At 39.3% G+C, this 16,379-nt stretch overlaps 1 protein-coding gene across 2 annotated transcripts in view; it reads right to left on the reverse strand.

Moving 5' to 3' along the window:
• The window catches only part of RSF1 (remodeling and spacing factor 1), a 157,012-nt gene that overhangs the window by 47,335 nt on the left and 93,298 nt on the right, over window positions 1-16,379 (reverse strand). For both annotated transcript variants that reach the window (XM_047753445.1, XM_047753446.1), the window contains one exon: window positions 13,824-13,978. In XM_047753445.1, coding sequence (XP_047609401.1) covers window positions 13,824-13,978 — 155 coding nt within the window. The remainder of the gene's footprint in view (window positions 1-13,823; window positions 13,979-16,379) is intronic.

The raw sequence follows: 16,379 nt of genomic DNA on the forward strand, positions 1-16,379 counted from the left end.
TGAAGTGGCAAAACTCAAGGAAAAATTCACCTCTAAAATCACAACGCAGCAGCAACACTGCTGGACAAACTTGAGGTGATTCAAGACAAGTGTAACTTCCTATGGGCTTTTAAGCACATTCGTTCATTTACTCAACAAATATTCACTGAGCACCTATTATGTGCTTTCCAACCATCCCAAACAGAATCAGTAGGTAACGAAACACTGAATGTTCCTATGTAAGTTAGCAGTGAACACCACTAACTGTCTATCCACTACCTATCGCCTCTTCCTTCTTGCTAACAGAACTCTAATTTTGTTCAGGAAAGTACCTGCCTCTCCAGATACCTTATAGCTAAGGCTCATGTGAACCACTTATGGCCAGTGAGATGCAAGAGGAAATTTGCTAGTGAGACTTAACAGGGTTCAGCTCACCTATGCTTTCCGCCCCCTACCCTTCTTCCTGTCCAGAGTCTGCACACAATACCTGGAGAGGGAAAAATTAAAGCCACACGCTAAGGATAGCTGCTGAACCAGACCTGGACTGCTTACCAGCTGAGACTGGTAATTACAAGAAAAAAATTAATTCACACCTATCAAAATGGCTATCGTTAAGAGAGTTCCCTGGTGGCTCTGTCACTGGGATGTCATTGCTATTGCGCAGGTTCGTCCCTGGCCAGGAACTTCCACATACAATGGGTGGAGCCAAAAAAAAAAAAAAAGGCTATCATCAAAAAGAACACAAATGACAAATCCTGGTGAGGATATGGAGAAAAAGGAACCCTCACACACTGTTAGTGGGACTGTAAATTGGTGCAGCCACTATAGAAAACAAGCATGGAAGTTTTTTGATAAAAAAACAAAAAACAAAATAAAACTATCACATGACCCAGCAATTCCACCCCTAAGCATATATCCAAAAGAAACAAAAGGACTAACTTGAAAAGATTCATGCTCTCCAATGTTCAAAGCAGCATTATTTCCTTCCTTACCACCTAGGGTAAGGAAGCACCTAAGTGTTCATACAACAGATGAAAAGATAGACATGGTACATATATACTAGGGAATATTACTCAGCCACGAAAAGAAATGAATTTTTGCCATACGCAGCAACATGGATGGACTTGGAGGGACGTAAGTGAAGTAAAATAAGTCAGAGAAAGCTAAATATATTTTTAAAATTCTATTTAATTTTTTTTTTTTTTTGCTTTTTTGAGCCGCATCCACAGCATGTTGAAGGTTCCAGGCTAGGGGGTGAATTGGAGCTATAGCCACTGGCCTATGCCACAGCCACAGCAACGCAGGATCCAAGCTGCGTCTGTGACCTACACCACAGCTCATGGCAAAGCTGGATCCCCAACCCACTGATCGAGGCCAGGGATTAAACCCACATCCTCATGGATACTAGTGGGATTCATTTCCACTGAGCCAGGACGGGAACTCCCAAAAGACAAATACTATATGCTATCACTTACATGTGCAATCTAAAAAATACAAAAAACTATAGTAAATAGAACAAAAAGAAGACTCACAGGAGTTCCCACTGTGTCTCAGTGGGTTAAGAGTTTGACTGTAGTGGCTTGGGTTGCTGCAGAGGCATAGGTCTGATCCCTGGGCTGGCACAGTGGGTTGCCACAGCAGCAGTGTAGCTTGCAACTACAGGTTGGATTCAATCTCTGGCCCAGGAACTTCCATATGCCTTGGGAATAGCCATAAAAAGCAAACAAAAACAACGCCAAAACAAACAACTCCTTCCATTTGAAAAACCCTAATGTATTTTCCTTTCACTTTTTCTCTTTTACAGCTGGCCATACTTGCTGCACATGGAGGTTCCCAGGCTAGGGGTCGAATTGGAGCTGCGGCTGCCAGCCTACGCCACAGGCACAACAACTCCAGATCTGAGCTGCATCTGTGACTTAAGCTGTAGCTTGCAGCAACCCCAGAACCTTAACCCAGGGAGGGAGGAGAGATGGAACCCTTATCCTCACAGATACTATGTCAGGTTCTTAACCTACTGAGCGATAACTGGAACTCTGCTTAAAAACTAAAATTCTCAATAAACCACGATTCCTACACAGTCTCCACACACCTTCCCCTACCCCATAGCCTTAGCTTTTTGACCTTACTTCCTTCAGTATTACAACACTCACATGACTCTTCCTATTAAAGCAGGGCCAGCAAACTCATTCTGTAAAGGGTCAGACAGTAAATATTTTTGGTTTTGCAAGCCAGATAGTCTCTGTGCAACTATCCAACTCTATAGCACGACAGCAGCTAAATGAATGAATAGCCCTCGTCTGCTAATCTCTGCTCTAATACATTAAGTGGGCACGCTCCCAACTCAGGGTCTTGCACTGGTTTTCTGTACACTTAAAACCCTTTTTTCCTCTTAAGTCCGCAGGGACTGATTTCTTAGATCCTTAAGTTTTTACTCAAGTTATCACCTTTTCAGTGACTCCTTTTCTAGCCCCCCCATCTAGAATTAACCTTCTCTTTTCTCCCAAATTATTTTACCTTATTATCACCTAACATGCTATATATTTTATTCACCAATCTTCTTTATTATCGTCCCATAATGCAATGTAAACTCTATGAAGGCTAAATTTTAATTGTTTTTTTTTCTCAGTTTTATTCCTAGTACTAAAAATAGTACATGATACACAGCATGTACCCAATGGATATTTACTGATTGAAATGAACGAATGTAAAATTATAGGTGAAACATTAACTACATCTAGAAAAGGAATATATTCTTGGAACTGAAATTTTTCTTGGCAAAGAAACTTTAACTGTTGACAGACCTTAGAGTTTCCAAAAAGGACTCAAAATACTGAAATTATCATTTGCATCTAATGGACAAATAATAGGAGCTGCATACCCTTAAATGTCAGTACTATCATTTTATTGCATGCAAAAGGGGTATGAATTGGGGCCAGCTCTTTTTGTAAATTACTTAAAAATTACATGGTAGATATTTGACAAAGGTATCAAACAGCTTTTAGTGATTAAATATAACAAAATAAAGCTACAGAAAATTAATGCACCACTTAATAATTAGAAGGTGAGCAGGAAATAGAATCTTGTCAGCTACCCCAAGAGCCAAACACAAGCCTTTTCCTAATTCCCTCTCTGGAGTTCCCACTGTGGTACAGTGGGAATGAATCCGACTAGGAACCATGCGGTTGCAGGTTCAATCCCTAGCCTTGCTCAGTGGGTTAAGGATCTGGTGTTGCTGAGCTGTGGTGTAGGTTGCAGACATGCCTCGGAGTCTGCATCGCTGTGGTGTAGGCCAGCAGCTATAGCTCCGATTGGACCCCTAGCCTGGGAACCTCCCTATGCAAAAAAAGTAACTCCCTCTCTAAGAATAACCACTGCCTTGAACTTTTACATTAATAACTTACTTATTTTGCCGTATGATTTAGTTTTAACTATTTATTTTTTAGTTTTACCTATTACTACTTTTTTTTCTTTTTGGCCACATATGCAATTTCCTAGGCCAGAGACCAAATTTGCGCCACAGCAGTGATAACACCGGATCTTTAACCCCTTGAGCCACAGAGGAACTTATTTTCTTTTTTGGTCTTTTTAATCTATGGTTGTTCTTCCATCCTTTATTTATTTATTTATCTATTTGCAATCTGTCTGAGTCACCAAACCATCTAATTTCTGGATTCTGCTGACTGCGTTCCCATGTTTCTTTATCCCTTTCTCCCCTGAGGTCATCACATCAGACTCAGGTTCAATTTTGTGGCAAAAAACACTTTGGTGGTGGTATATTCTTTTTCAAGAGGCATTAATGTCTGATTACCTCTCTTTTGTGATTTTAAGAGATGTTAACGCTCAGTATCTAAAACCATATTTATTAGGAATTGCAAAATGATCCCATTCCCATTCTGTCATTCCTCCATCCATGACTATAAATTCTGTAAACTTTACTAATTTATTATTTTGTTATAAAGTTGTACAGTTCATATTGAAAATGCAGGAACAACTGCCTGTTTGTTTTTCGAGTTTTCAAAATAATAATTTGGTCCCCACTGGCATCGTCCAAAGGTAACCAATTCTGATTTTAGTATTATAATGAAATCATGGATTTAAGATAAGATATACTTAGTGTGTTTTATTTATTTATTTATTTATTTATTTGCTGGGTTTTTTTTTTTTTGCCATTTCTAGGGCCGCTTCCGTGGCATATGGAGGTTCCCAGGCTGGGGGTCGAATCGGAGCTGTAGCCACCGGCCTACGCCAGAGCCACAGCAACGCGGGATCCGAGCCTCGTCTGCAACCTACACCACAGCTCATGGCAATGCCAGATCCTTAACCTGCTGAGCAAGGCCAGGGATCAAACCTGCAACCTCATGGTTCCTAGTCGGATTGGTTAACCACTGAGCCACAACGGGAACTCCATTTAGTGTGTTTTAATCCACCATAGTTATTGCTCTTGTTGATGCTTAAACTGTCCCATCTTACAGTGAACACCTCTAAGTTGGCTTCTGAGCCTTTTGACATGATTTTGACAGTGCCCATACTACTTGGAATGACAGGATGTTTCTTGGTTCTTAAGCCCCAGAAGTGGAATCAGCCACTCTTCCGAGCCTTGGTTTACTTTAATGGGAAAGTATATTTCAAGGCCACAATCTGGGTGCTAAGGATGCTCGCCGCTACTGGCTTGGTAACCGTGTCTAAGTCTTTTCAGTCAATAGAGTTAGAAAATAATAAAAATAACCCAAGAGTTCCTAATGATAATTGAGTGTTTCTTTAGCCTTTTTTGTCTTTTATTTATTTTACCTACACTGAGAATCTTAGTTTTCAAGGATATCAGGTAAAATAAAAATATCAGTTATTTTTTCCTCATAGTATGCACATTTTCAGAAAAACAGTAACGCCACCACCACCAGAGTGATTTAGTAAGTTCCTGAGTCTCTGCACCTACTCTTCCTATCTTTCTCCATTTGTTTCATCTTACTGTATCTCTACTGTCAAAGCACAGAGCTAGTAAAGACTCTTAAATTCTTGCTTGTACCTGTGATTCAGATTTAGTTACATGTGACTACAAAGTTAATGCTCATGTGATATGCTTCTTAAAAATCGTTATTTTAAAATAATTTTAGACTTGCGTATATGTTATAAAAGTAGTTCTAGGACATCTTCACGCAGTTTCCCCAAGTTAACAACTTACATACTCATAGCACAATGATCAAAACCCAGAAATTAACTTTAGTAAAATACTATGAAACAGATTTTATTTAAATCTTGCCAGTTTCCCCCCACATCCGTTCTGTTTGAGGATCCACGTCTCATTCTGTTCTTGTTTTCCTTAGTCTCCTCCAATCTGTAATCACTCTTCATTTTTCTGACCCTTCAGTTATTTTGTAAAATACTTCTTAATTTGGTCTTCCTTGATATTTTCTCAAGATTAGATTAAGATTATACATTTTTGACAAAAATTTCACAAAAGAGGTTGTGCATTTATTTATTATATCGGAAGGTACACGGGTTAAGGTGGCATCAGCTGGTCATTCCACTGTAAAGTTAACCATTTTCCCCTTTGCAAGAGGTAAATATCTTGCAGAGATACTTTAAGATTATGCTAATATCCCGTTTCTCCACAAATGTGCACCCACTAATTTTTTTTTTTGTCTTTTTTGCCATTTCTTGGGCCGCTCCCACGGCATATGGAGGTTCCCAGGCCAGGGGTCGAATCGGAGCTGTAGCCACCGGCCTACACCAGAGCCACAGCAACATGAGATCCGGGCTGCGTCTTCGACCCACACCACAGCTCACGGCAACGCCAGATCCTTAACCCACTGAGCAAGGCCAGGGATCGAACCCACAACCTCATGATTCCTAGTCGGATTCGTTAACCACTGTGCCACGACGGGAACTCCCGCACCCACTAACTTTAATGTCTGTAGAGATCTTGCCTGCAACGATTACATTTCCCTAGTGGGTTTTTTTGTTTGTTTCTCTTTTCTTTTCAGGGCTGCATCTGTGGTATATGGAAGGTTCCAAGCTAGGGGTCTAATTGGAGCTGCTGCTGCTGTCAGCCACGGCAATGCCGGATACTTAACCATTGATCAAGGCCAGGGATCGAACCCACATCCTCATGGATACAAGTCAGGTTCTTAAGCTGCTGAGCTCCCTAATGGTAACTTTCTATTTCTCTCATTCCTTCTATACCAATTAACTGATATCTACCTGCAGGGAAGAGTTGTCCCTTTACCTCCATTTATTTATATACTCAATTATCTTCTTACATAAGTAGGAACTCATGAATGTTCCTTTTATTCTATAGATTTTAAGTCTATAAATTTGGGGCTAAAACAGTCTCTTTTTTCACCACTGAGAGCCCCACCCCATTGGCACTGTGTCCTACTGAGCCAAGTTAGTTTTTTAGTATGTCGTTAGTTTCTGGCATTCAAAAATATTCCAGGCTTATCTTTTTGGCTAGCTGTAGCTCATTCACTAGAAGATTCCTATAAAAAGACTCATGGGAAATAGACCTAAGATACTGACAGCAGTTTAACCGAAGCCTCTATCTAAGTCAGTTGTGGCTGGACATAAAATCCCTGGTGCACATTTTCCTCCTTACATATGTTATGGCAATTTCTTCTGGTATAAAGCATTGCTTTCAATAGAGTGATGGCAGTCTGATATTCTTTCCTCTATATGTCACCTGGTCTTTTTGTCAGGATTGCCAAAGCAATTCTTTCTTCAAAGCCCAATAATTTTATTAAAAGGGTCTCTCTCTCTTTTTTTTTTCTTTTTTCTTTTTTAGGGCCACACCTGCTTCATACAGAAGTTCCCAGGCTAGGGGTCAAATCAGATCTACAGCTGCTGGCCTATGCCACAGCCATACCAATACTAGATCCAAGCCGCATCTGCAACCTACACCGCAGTTCATGGCAACGCCAGATCCTTAATCCACTGAGCGGGACCAGGGATTGAACCTGTGTCCTCAGGGAAACTAATCTGACACGTTTCTGCTGAGCCACAACGGGAACTCCCTATTCCCTTGCTTTGGTTTTCTTTTTTAAGGATCCTCTGTTAGACTTTCATTGCCTATATTCAAATCCTACACTCTTTCTATCAACTCTTTATCTCTTTCTTTGCTTGTTTTTTAAAAACATATACACATACCTTTCTGGACTTGCTCCAGGGCCAGGAACTGAATCAGAGATGCAGCTGCAGCCAACATCAAAGCCACAGCGACCCTGGATCTTTAACCCAGTAAACGAGGCCAGGGAATGAACCGCATGCTCAAGGGGACTATGTTGGGTCCTTAAACAGCTGAGCCACAACAGGAACTCCTGCTTTTTTTTTTTTTTTGGCTGCACCCAGCAACATGCAAAGGTTTCAGGGTCAGGGATCGAACCCATGCCACAGCAGCAACCTAAACCAAGCAGTGATAAGACCAGATTCTTAACCCGCTGAGCTGGCAAGGAACTCCTCCATTTGCTATTTTTTAAGGGCACTAATTTTGTGTTTGTTGACTCAAGGTTTTTTTCCAGATTTCTGGGAAAATCTTAACTCTTTCTTGAGTTGTCCACCTATTAAGTTATAGTTTTCATGTTTTATGAGAATGTCTTTCGGATAAGCTTTCATTCTCTGTAGTAATGTTACTCTGCTCCTTATTATCTTTTGTTCTTATACTCCTAAAGGAGTCAAAAATGGATCTTTTTGAAACGCTTATTTTTATGTCAAGTATTTAGTTTTTCTAATTTCATAGCTATAGAGTTCTCCATTTTTGCAAGATATTAAAAATTAAAGTGATTTGCTTAACGAGATAACCTAACCCTACTCCTCTCCCATTCTTTTATCTGAACTTTTTTTTTTTTTTTTTGCTTATCTCTATTTTTCCCTGTTCTACTTAATTTAGATTCTATTCCCAGAATATTGCACAAAGCTCTGCGTGGAGTTTAGTCCTAAGAAGAAAATTCGGTTAGAAGGGTTTGAGGACTCGTAAGGCCTGGAGGACCCACGCTCCTATAAGATCTCAGTTTCAGACACCATCTGCAGTTTTTAATTTTTTCCATCAATATGTTCCTTTTATAGGGCAAGCTATAGAGAATCAAAAAATATGCCACTGCCACTTTCCAAAAATTATGAATGATAACTTAAATTTTCTCCTTCTGATTCTAGGCACAACAAACTCAATCAGAAAAGAAAACTTCGGCAGTTTCTTTTATCATGAAAGGTTTCTTTTTCTTCTTCTTTCTTTTCTCCTTCCTTTCTTCATAGAGTGGGATGAAGAGCTAGTATAGTACTAAAAGCTAAACACTACAGCATTCAAGTACAAAAATCACAGAATATTAATATTCTGAGCATAGATGCTCTGTATACAAAAACATTCTTTAAAATTCTATCAGGTATCTCCAGGGGTTCCCATTGTGGCTCAGCAGGTTAACAACCTGACTAGTATCCATGAGGATGTGGGTTTGATCCCTGCACTCACTCAGTGGGTTAGGATCCAGCTTTGCTGCAAACTGCTGCTTAGGGTGAAGATATGGCTCAGATCCCAAGTTGCTGTGGCTGTGGACTGGGCTGGCAGCTGCAGCTGATTCACCCCCTAGCCTGGGAACTTCCATATGCCACAGGTGTGGCCCTAAAAAGAAAACAAATAAAGACGAGAAAATTCTTCCAATTATTTTCAGATGGATAGAATTCTTAGGAATCGCTTTGTGGGAGTTCCCATCGTGGCACAGTGGTTAGAATCCAACTAGGAACCATGAGCTTGAGGGTTCGATCCCTGCCCTTGCTCAGTGGGTTAACGATCCGGCGTTGCCGTGAGCTGTGGTGTAGGTTGCAGATGAGGCTCGGATCCCGCGTTGCTGTGGCTCTGGTGTAGGCTGGCGGCTGCGGCTCCGATTGGACTCCTAGCCTGGGAACCTCCATATACCGAGGGAGCGGCCCAAGAAATGGCAAAAAGACAAAAAGACAAAAAGACAAAAAAAAAAAAAAGAATCGCTCTGTATCCAGGCCATCTACACCCAGGATAGACAAACAATTTTTGCAACTGAAATGTCATAGAGTTCCCACTGTGGCACAGTAGATTAAGGATCTAGGTTGCCGCAGCTGTAGCAAAGGTGGCAGCTCCAGCTCGGACATGATCCCTGGCCTGGAAACTTCCATATGTGCCATAGGAATATGACACTCACAGTCAACTATTTACATAGCATTTATATTGTATTAGCTTTATTTTAATAAACTATACAGGAGGATGTATGCACAGCTTATATGCATATTCTATTTTATATAAGAGACTTGAACATCCTGGGATTTTGACATCAGCAGGGGTTTTGAGACCAATCCACCAGCGATACCAAGGGATGACTGTATCCATTTTCAAGGTTAAGAGAAGACTGCCTTTATAACCTTGGTTAGTGTGGTCCACTGACCAGCAGCATCAGTATCAATTAGGTACCTGATAAAATGGCAAATCGGGGAAATCACCAGGTAAAGAGCAGGCCTTCTAAAACCTGAGAAGCAGAGCTCTAGATCACTCAAGTTAAAGAGCATGGGCTTTACAAGAATCAGATTAAAATCTAGACTCTGATACTTTGATCTATATGACGTGGGGCAAGTTTATAAACTTCCCAATTCCCTCATCTATAAAACTAAAATGATAATGACAGTAGTTACCTCAGAGAGATGCTATGAAGATTAAATAAAAATTCACATGGAGCATTTGGTAGGCTGCAAAGAAACAGGACGTGCCAATAAATGTTAGCTGGTGTTACTGCTGAAATTCCCCCTCTTCTACTATAAGGCTCCACCACGAAATTTAAGAAATAAATGCAGAAAGAGCTTTACTCAATGAGGAAATAGTGGGTTTTTCTTTCTAATTTAAACTACACAGTGACTCTCCCTTTGGGATGAGTATAAAATTTCACTTAAGAGAAAAACTGCCTCTTGGAGTTCCCGTCGTGGCGCAGTGGATAACGAATCCGACTAGGAACCATGAGGTTGCAGGTTCGATCCCTGCCCTTGCTTGGTGGCTTAACAATCAGGCGTTGCCGTGAGCTGTGGTGTAGGTTGCAGACGCGGCTCGGATCCCGCGTTGCTGTGTCCCAAGTTGCTGGTGTAGCTACAGCTACACTATAGCTCCGATTCGACCCCTGGCCTGGGAACCTCCACATGCCGCAGGAGTGGCCTGAGAAATGGCAAAAAAAGACAAAAAAAAAGTGATAGAAAAACTGCCTCTTAAATTTATAATCTTGACCTCTTTATCCAATTTATATTCTTTCTGGTCTTGATTTAAATTGGTGTTGGAGAATAAGCAAACTCACACATGAATGACCAAAGGAATATTAAGTCTAAATTCAGAACAAATCCTTAGGGAATGCTACTAAAGTACCTGGAAAACTCAGTAACAATACATAGCATACGTGCAAAGAAACCAAATCTTAATCTCATCACAAGAAAGTTTTTTTTTCTAATTTCATATGGTGACAGATAATGACTAAGCTTATTGTGGTGATCATTAGGCAATGCATACAAATGTCAAATCATTGAATTGTACCCCTGAAATGAGTATGTTACATGTCAATTATACTTCAATTTTTATATAACTGAAAATTAATATGGAATTTGGACCACTTAAAAATTAAGCTTTACTGATGTAGGCTACAAAATTGAATTTTAACATTCAGAAAAGAATTTTTCAAATCAGAAATAGCAGATTATGAGTAAAACCACTAAAGATATTTGAAAGCAGATAAACGTTGGTCAAAGGAGGACAATAAGCAGGATTTTCTCCTGAAAGCAACGCTTAACATGCAGGAACATTATATCCTACATTAAAAGGCATGGAGTTCCCGTCATGGGTCAGTCGTTAACGAATCCGACTAGGAACCATTAGGTTGGAGGTTCGATCCCTGGCCTCACTCAGTGGGTTGGGGATCTGGTGTTGCTGGGAGCTGTGGTGTAGGCTGCAGACATGGCTCGGATCCCGCGTTGCTGTGGCTGTGGCGTAGGCCAGTGGCTACAGTTCCCATTAGACCCCTACCCTGGGAACCATATGCCTCAGGAACAGCCCTAGAAAAGGCAAAAAGACAAAAAAAAAAGGCATAATTAGTTGTTTTTATACAATGCCTGCAATTAGGAAAAGACTTTATGTTTAGCTCCCTCAAAGTAGTAAATAAGGTAACAACACATTACTTTCAGGTTCTAATCAAAAAAGCAGAGGAAAACTAAAAGCAGAAGAAAGCACAAAAAGGAGAGCGAATTGCTTCTCCTGTCATTAAAAGGTATGTTATCAAGAAAAACTATTAACTAAAATGATGTCAGACCAAATTTCAGCTGGTTGCTTTCCAACCAGAAAAGTTAAGACTTGATTCTATCGTAAAAAGGTTAAGAATTGATCTGCTCAGTTAAACAAATTAGAAAACTCAATTCGGAAATCAAGTTTAATAATTATAATTATTGTACACTTAAGTATGTGCTAAGAGCAATCCAAAATAAAATAAAACAAAGAGAAAAAGCCCACTCTTGGGCATATATATGGACAAAATTAAATTCAAAAAGATACATGTGGAAACTCCCATTGTGGCTCAGCGGGTTAGGAACCCAACTAGTATCCATGAGGATGCAGGTTCAATCCCTGGCTCACTCAGTGGGTTAAGGATCTGGCATTGCCCTAATCTGTGGTGTAGGCCAGCAGATGTACCTCCAATTTGACCCTTAGCCTGGGAACTTCCATATTCCACAGGTATGGCCCAAAAAAGCAAAAAAAATACATGCACTCTTATTCACAATAGCCAAGATAGAGAAACAACCTAAATGTCCACTGATAGATGAATGGATTAAGATGTGATACATATGCCCAATGGAATACTACTCAGCCATTAAAAAAATCCCAAATCATGCCATTCACAGCAACATGCATGCAACTAGAGATTCTCATACTAAGTGAAGTAACTCAGTAAGAGAAAGACAAAAATACCATAATATCACTTACATCTGGAATCTAAAATGCGATTCAAATGAACCTATCTTCAGAACAGAAACAAACTCAAAAGACATGCAGAACAAACTTGTGGTTGTCAAGGAGGGGGGAGTGGGATGGACTAGGAGTTTGGGTTAGTAAATGCAAACTACTACATTTAGAATGGATAAGAAATGAGATCCTACTGCACAGCACAAGGAACTATATTCAGTCTCTTGGGATAGAACATGATGGAAGTTAATATGAGGAAAAGAATATATATATATGTATATATGTGTGTGTGTATATATATATATTTATATGACTAGATCACTTTGCTGTATAGCAGAAATTGATACACTATACTTTAATGAAAAATCTTTTTTAAAAATAAAAAGAGGAATCTCAGTTAAGCAAATTAGAAAACTTAATCCAAAAATCAAGTTTAATAACTATAATTATCATAGCCTTAAGAATTTGCTAAGGGAAACCCAAAACAAAACAAAACAAAGAAAACCAACCCCCCAGACTCAAAAACACCCAATTAAAAATTGGTAAAAGACCTGAATAAATATTTTTCTAAAGAAGATATACAAATGGCTAATAAATACATGAAAAGATGTTCAACACCAGTAGTTTTTATGAAAATGCAAATCAAAACCATAGATACCACCTCACCTCAATTAAAATGGCTATTATAAAAAAATAAAAGTAACAGTGATGGGAAGGATATTAAGAAATTAGATTCCTGGAGTTCCCGTCGTGGCTCGGTAGTTAACGAATTCTACTAGGAACCATGAGGTTGCAGGTTCGATCCCTGGCCTTGCTCAGTGGGTTAAGGATCCGGCATTGCCATGAGCTGTGGTGTAGTTTGCAGACCTGGCTTGGATCCCGAGTTGCTGTGGCTCTGGCATAGGCCAGCGGCTACAGCTCCGACTGGACCCTTAGCCTGGGAACCTCCATATGCCGTGGAAGCAGCCTAAAAAATGGCAAAAAGACAAAAAAAAAAAGAAATTAGAATCCTTATGCATTACTGGTAGGAACGTAAATGGTGTAGCAGCTGTAGAAAATGGTACAGTGGATCCTCAAAAAATTAAAAACAGAACTATCACCTGATCCAGTAATTCCACTTCGGGTATATATTCAAAGGAAGTGAAAGCAGATATTCATACACCTACTTTCATAGAATCATTATTTGCAATTGACAAATGGCAGAAGAAACCCAAGTGTCCAGTAACAGATGAATAGATAAAATGTGGTGTATACATATAACAGAATGCTAATCATCCTTAAAAAGGATAAATTCCTTTTTTTTTTTTTAAAGGATAAATTCTGATACATGTTACAACGTGGATGAACTCTGAAGACACTATGCTCAGTGAAATCAGCCAGTCACAAATGGACAAATATTGTACGAGTTAGTCAAGTTCACAGAGAGAGAAAGTAGAATGATGGATGCCAGGGTCTGCGAGGAGGAAGAAGGAGGGCGTTAGCGTTAATGGGCACAGAGTTTCAGATGGGGGAGGGACACGTGGAGATGAGTGATAGCGATGGTCGCACAACAACACACTGAAGTACACACCTAGTTAAAAATGGCTACAGCGATATACATTTATGTTATGTAACACAAAAATTTTAAAAGTTCACTAAGTTTTTATGTATACCTAAATTAGTAAGCTATATTATGTTTTGATGATCTGAACACTTATAATTTAAATTTTTAAATGGTCAATATAAAAGACAAAAGTATTCAAATGATTTTTTGCTCCCCCCCCATGAAATAAAAGAAAAATCTACTTCTTTTATAGGAAGACATAAAATTTGTCAAATTTAGTGAATTTCAGTTTTTATAGTTTGGAAGAGGAGTGGAAAAGAGAAGAAATTACAAAACAAAGCAAATCAAGACACACAAAAAAACCTTGTTTAGGTGTTTCCTCCTCCTTTTTAGTCTCCTCATCCTCTAAGCTGGGGCTTTCCCGGGAAGAGTTGTCCTGTTGGCTAGAGTTTTTCAATAGTACAGGATCGATTTGTGCTTTCAGGAGCGCAAGAGTCTCAGCCAATTCGTTTCGATTTCTAAACAATGGAAAATATAAGACAGTATAAAAATCTTTCTTGTGTTGTAAACAGATTTCAGACCAATACCTTTAGAAATTAAAATTTAAAAAAGAAAAACATTAAGAACATCCAAAACACTAATACACCTAACCTTAATTAACCCTAAAATTTTAAATTATGTATTAGTAATGAATACATATTAAAATGTGATTCTGGAAAGAGGAATCTTAGACTATTCTTTCTATTGATTAGAACAGCAATGCAACTCTCTTTGGATAAAAAGAACAGTAGGAACAGAATTAAACAAAAATCAAAGTTTGATAATTTTTAAAATAGGTTGCAATCTCTAATCAATGTAAAATTTGCTTGAAGAAGAATTTTATTTAACAAAATAATTCAAGTTCTTGATTCATTTGGGAATAAGAACTCTATTCAACCTACAGAGAGAATAACATTTTATATTGCAATAAAATTATGACACAGATATTTCTGAGTAATTAATGGCAAAGTCAGTTCTAATAACATGGTCCAAAACCCCAAGAATTTTGGACACTGGTGTTACTATGTCAATTACAGTTCACAATTACAGGAAGGGAATTCAATTTGAATTAAAAAAAAATACACAGAAATCTCAAATCAGATTCTAATCAATAATTTTTCTATTTTTACTACCAAATCCAGAGATATAGGATGGTCAATTCAAATGCCAGTTACAAATCAGAAACAAGAAAAATGATTTAACTATTTTTCCTGTTCAGATAAGCAGTGTGTAACAGTGAACATAGGAGTTCCCGTCATGGCGCAGTGGTTAACGAATCCGACTAGGAACCATGAGGTTGCGGGTTCGGTCCCTGCCCTTGGTCAGTGGGTTAACGATCCGGCGTTGCCATGAGCTGTGGTGTAGGTCGCAGACACGGCTCAGATCCCACGTTGCTGTGGCTCTGGTGTAGGCCGGTGGCTACAGCTCCGATTCGACCCCTAGCCTGGGAACCTCCATATGCCACGGGAGCGGCCCAAGAAATAGCAACAACAACAGCAACAACAACCAAAAATAATAATAATAATAATAAAATAATAATAATAAACAGTGAACATAAAAAGGAAAACCCTGCACTAAGTTGGGAAACTCAGTTCTCCATCGGCCACTGTTAATTCATTAGCACCACCATCTTATCTGTGTCATCAATGTACTGGGCATGTGCCGGTTATTTCTACGTAGTTAGTATTAAGATGAAATCATTTTTTTTTTTTTAATTTTAATGGCGTGTTTTCTTATCTGTCATGTCACATACATCCTCTATCATCCTATCCATTTCCACCGCCATCCCAGCTAAATTCTACTGTTTAAGAGCAGGGATACTGGGAGTTCCCACTGTGGCTCAAAGGGTTACAAACCTGACTAGCATCCCTGAGGATACAGGTTTGATCCCTGGCCTTGCTCAGTGGGTTAACGATCCAGCATTGCTGTGAGCTGTGGTGTATGTCGCACACTAGGCTTGGATCCCACACTGCTGTGGCTGTGGCTGTGGCTGCGGCTGGCAGCTGCAGAGCAAATTCAACCCCTAACCTGAGAACTTGCACATGCCACAGGTGCAGCCCTAAAGCAAAAAGAAAAAGAAAGAAAGAAAAAGAGGCAGGACACTGCCTTATAAAGAGGCTCTTAAAAAATGTTAATGAATGAAAAGAATCCCTATTCTAAACTAAATGGCTGTGTGACACAGGACTGGTGATAATGACTTTATTAGACCTACGTTTCCTTAATCTATACAAGACTGGACTTTCCAAAAGGAAATTAATAAAATTGCCACTGACAGGCATCTTTCAGAAATTAAAATGACATGATTTTGATATTGTGTATGGGTATGTACACACAGGTTTATACATATTATAAATATTGTGCATGAGAATGAATACATGTTTATACAAATTGTCATGTTAGCATATACAATAAAATGTATAGTTTTAGAGTTTTAATTATCTAGTAGCAGAAGATTAGATTAGATGTTCTCTCAATATCCTGTCTACTACTATCTCCACTTTACAAAAAATGGAAATGAAAACCTTGAGATGTTAAATAAATTAATTCTTGGCAAAGTCCCTTTCTTTTCTTTCTTTTTTCTTTTTTTTTTTTTTTTTTTTTTGCTATTTAGGGACACACCCTTGGCATATGGAGGTTCCCAGACTAGGGGTCTAATGGGAGCTACAGTTGCCGGCCTACACCACAGCCACAGCAACGCCAAATCCGAGCCATGTCTGCGACCTACACCACAGCTCATGGCAACGCCAGATCCTCAACCCACTGATCGAGGCCAGGGATTGAACCTGCAACCTCATGGTTACTAGTCAGGTTCGTTACCCATTCTGCCACAACAGGAACTCCCAAAGTTCCTGTTTTTGAACTTAATTACATCAACCCGCT

The sequence above is a fragment of the Phacochoerus africanus genome, chromosome 11, assembly GCF_016906955.1.
Source record: "Phacochoerus africanus isolate WHEZ1 chromosome 11, ROS_Pafr_v1, whole genome shotgun sequence".
NCBI classification, from domain to species: domain Eukaryota; kingdom Metazoa; phylum Chordata; class Mammalia; order Artiodactyla; family Suidae; genus Phacochoerus; species Phacochoerus africanus.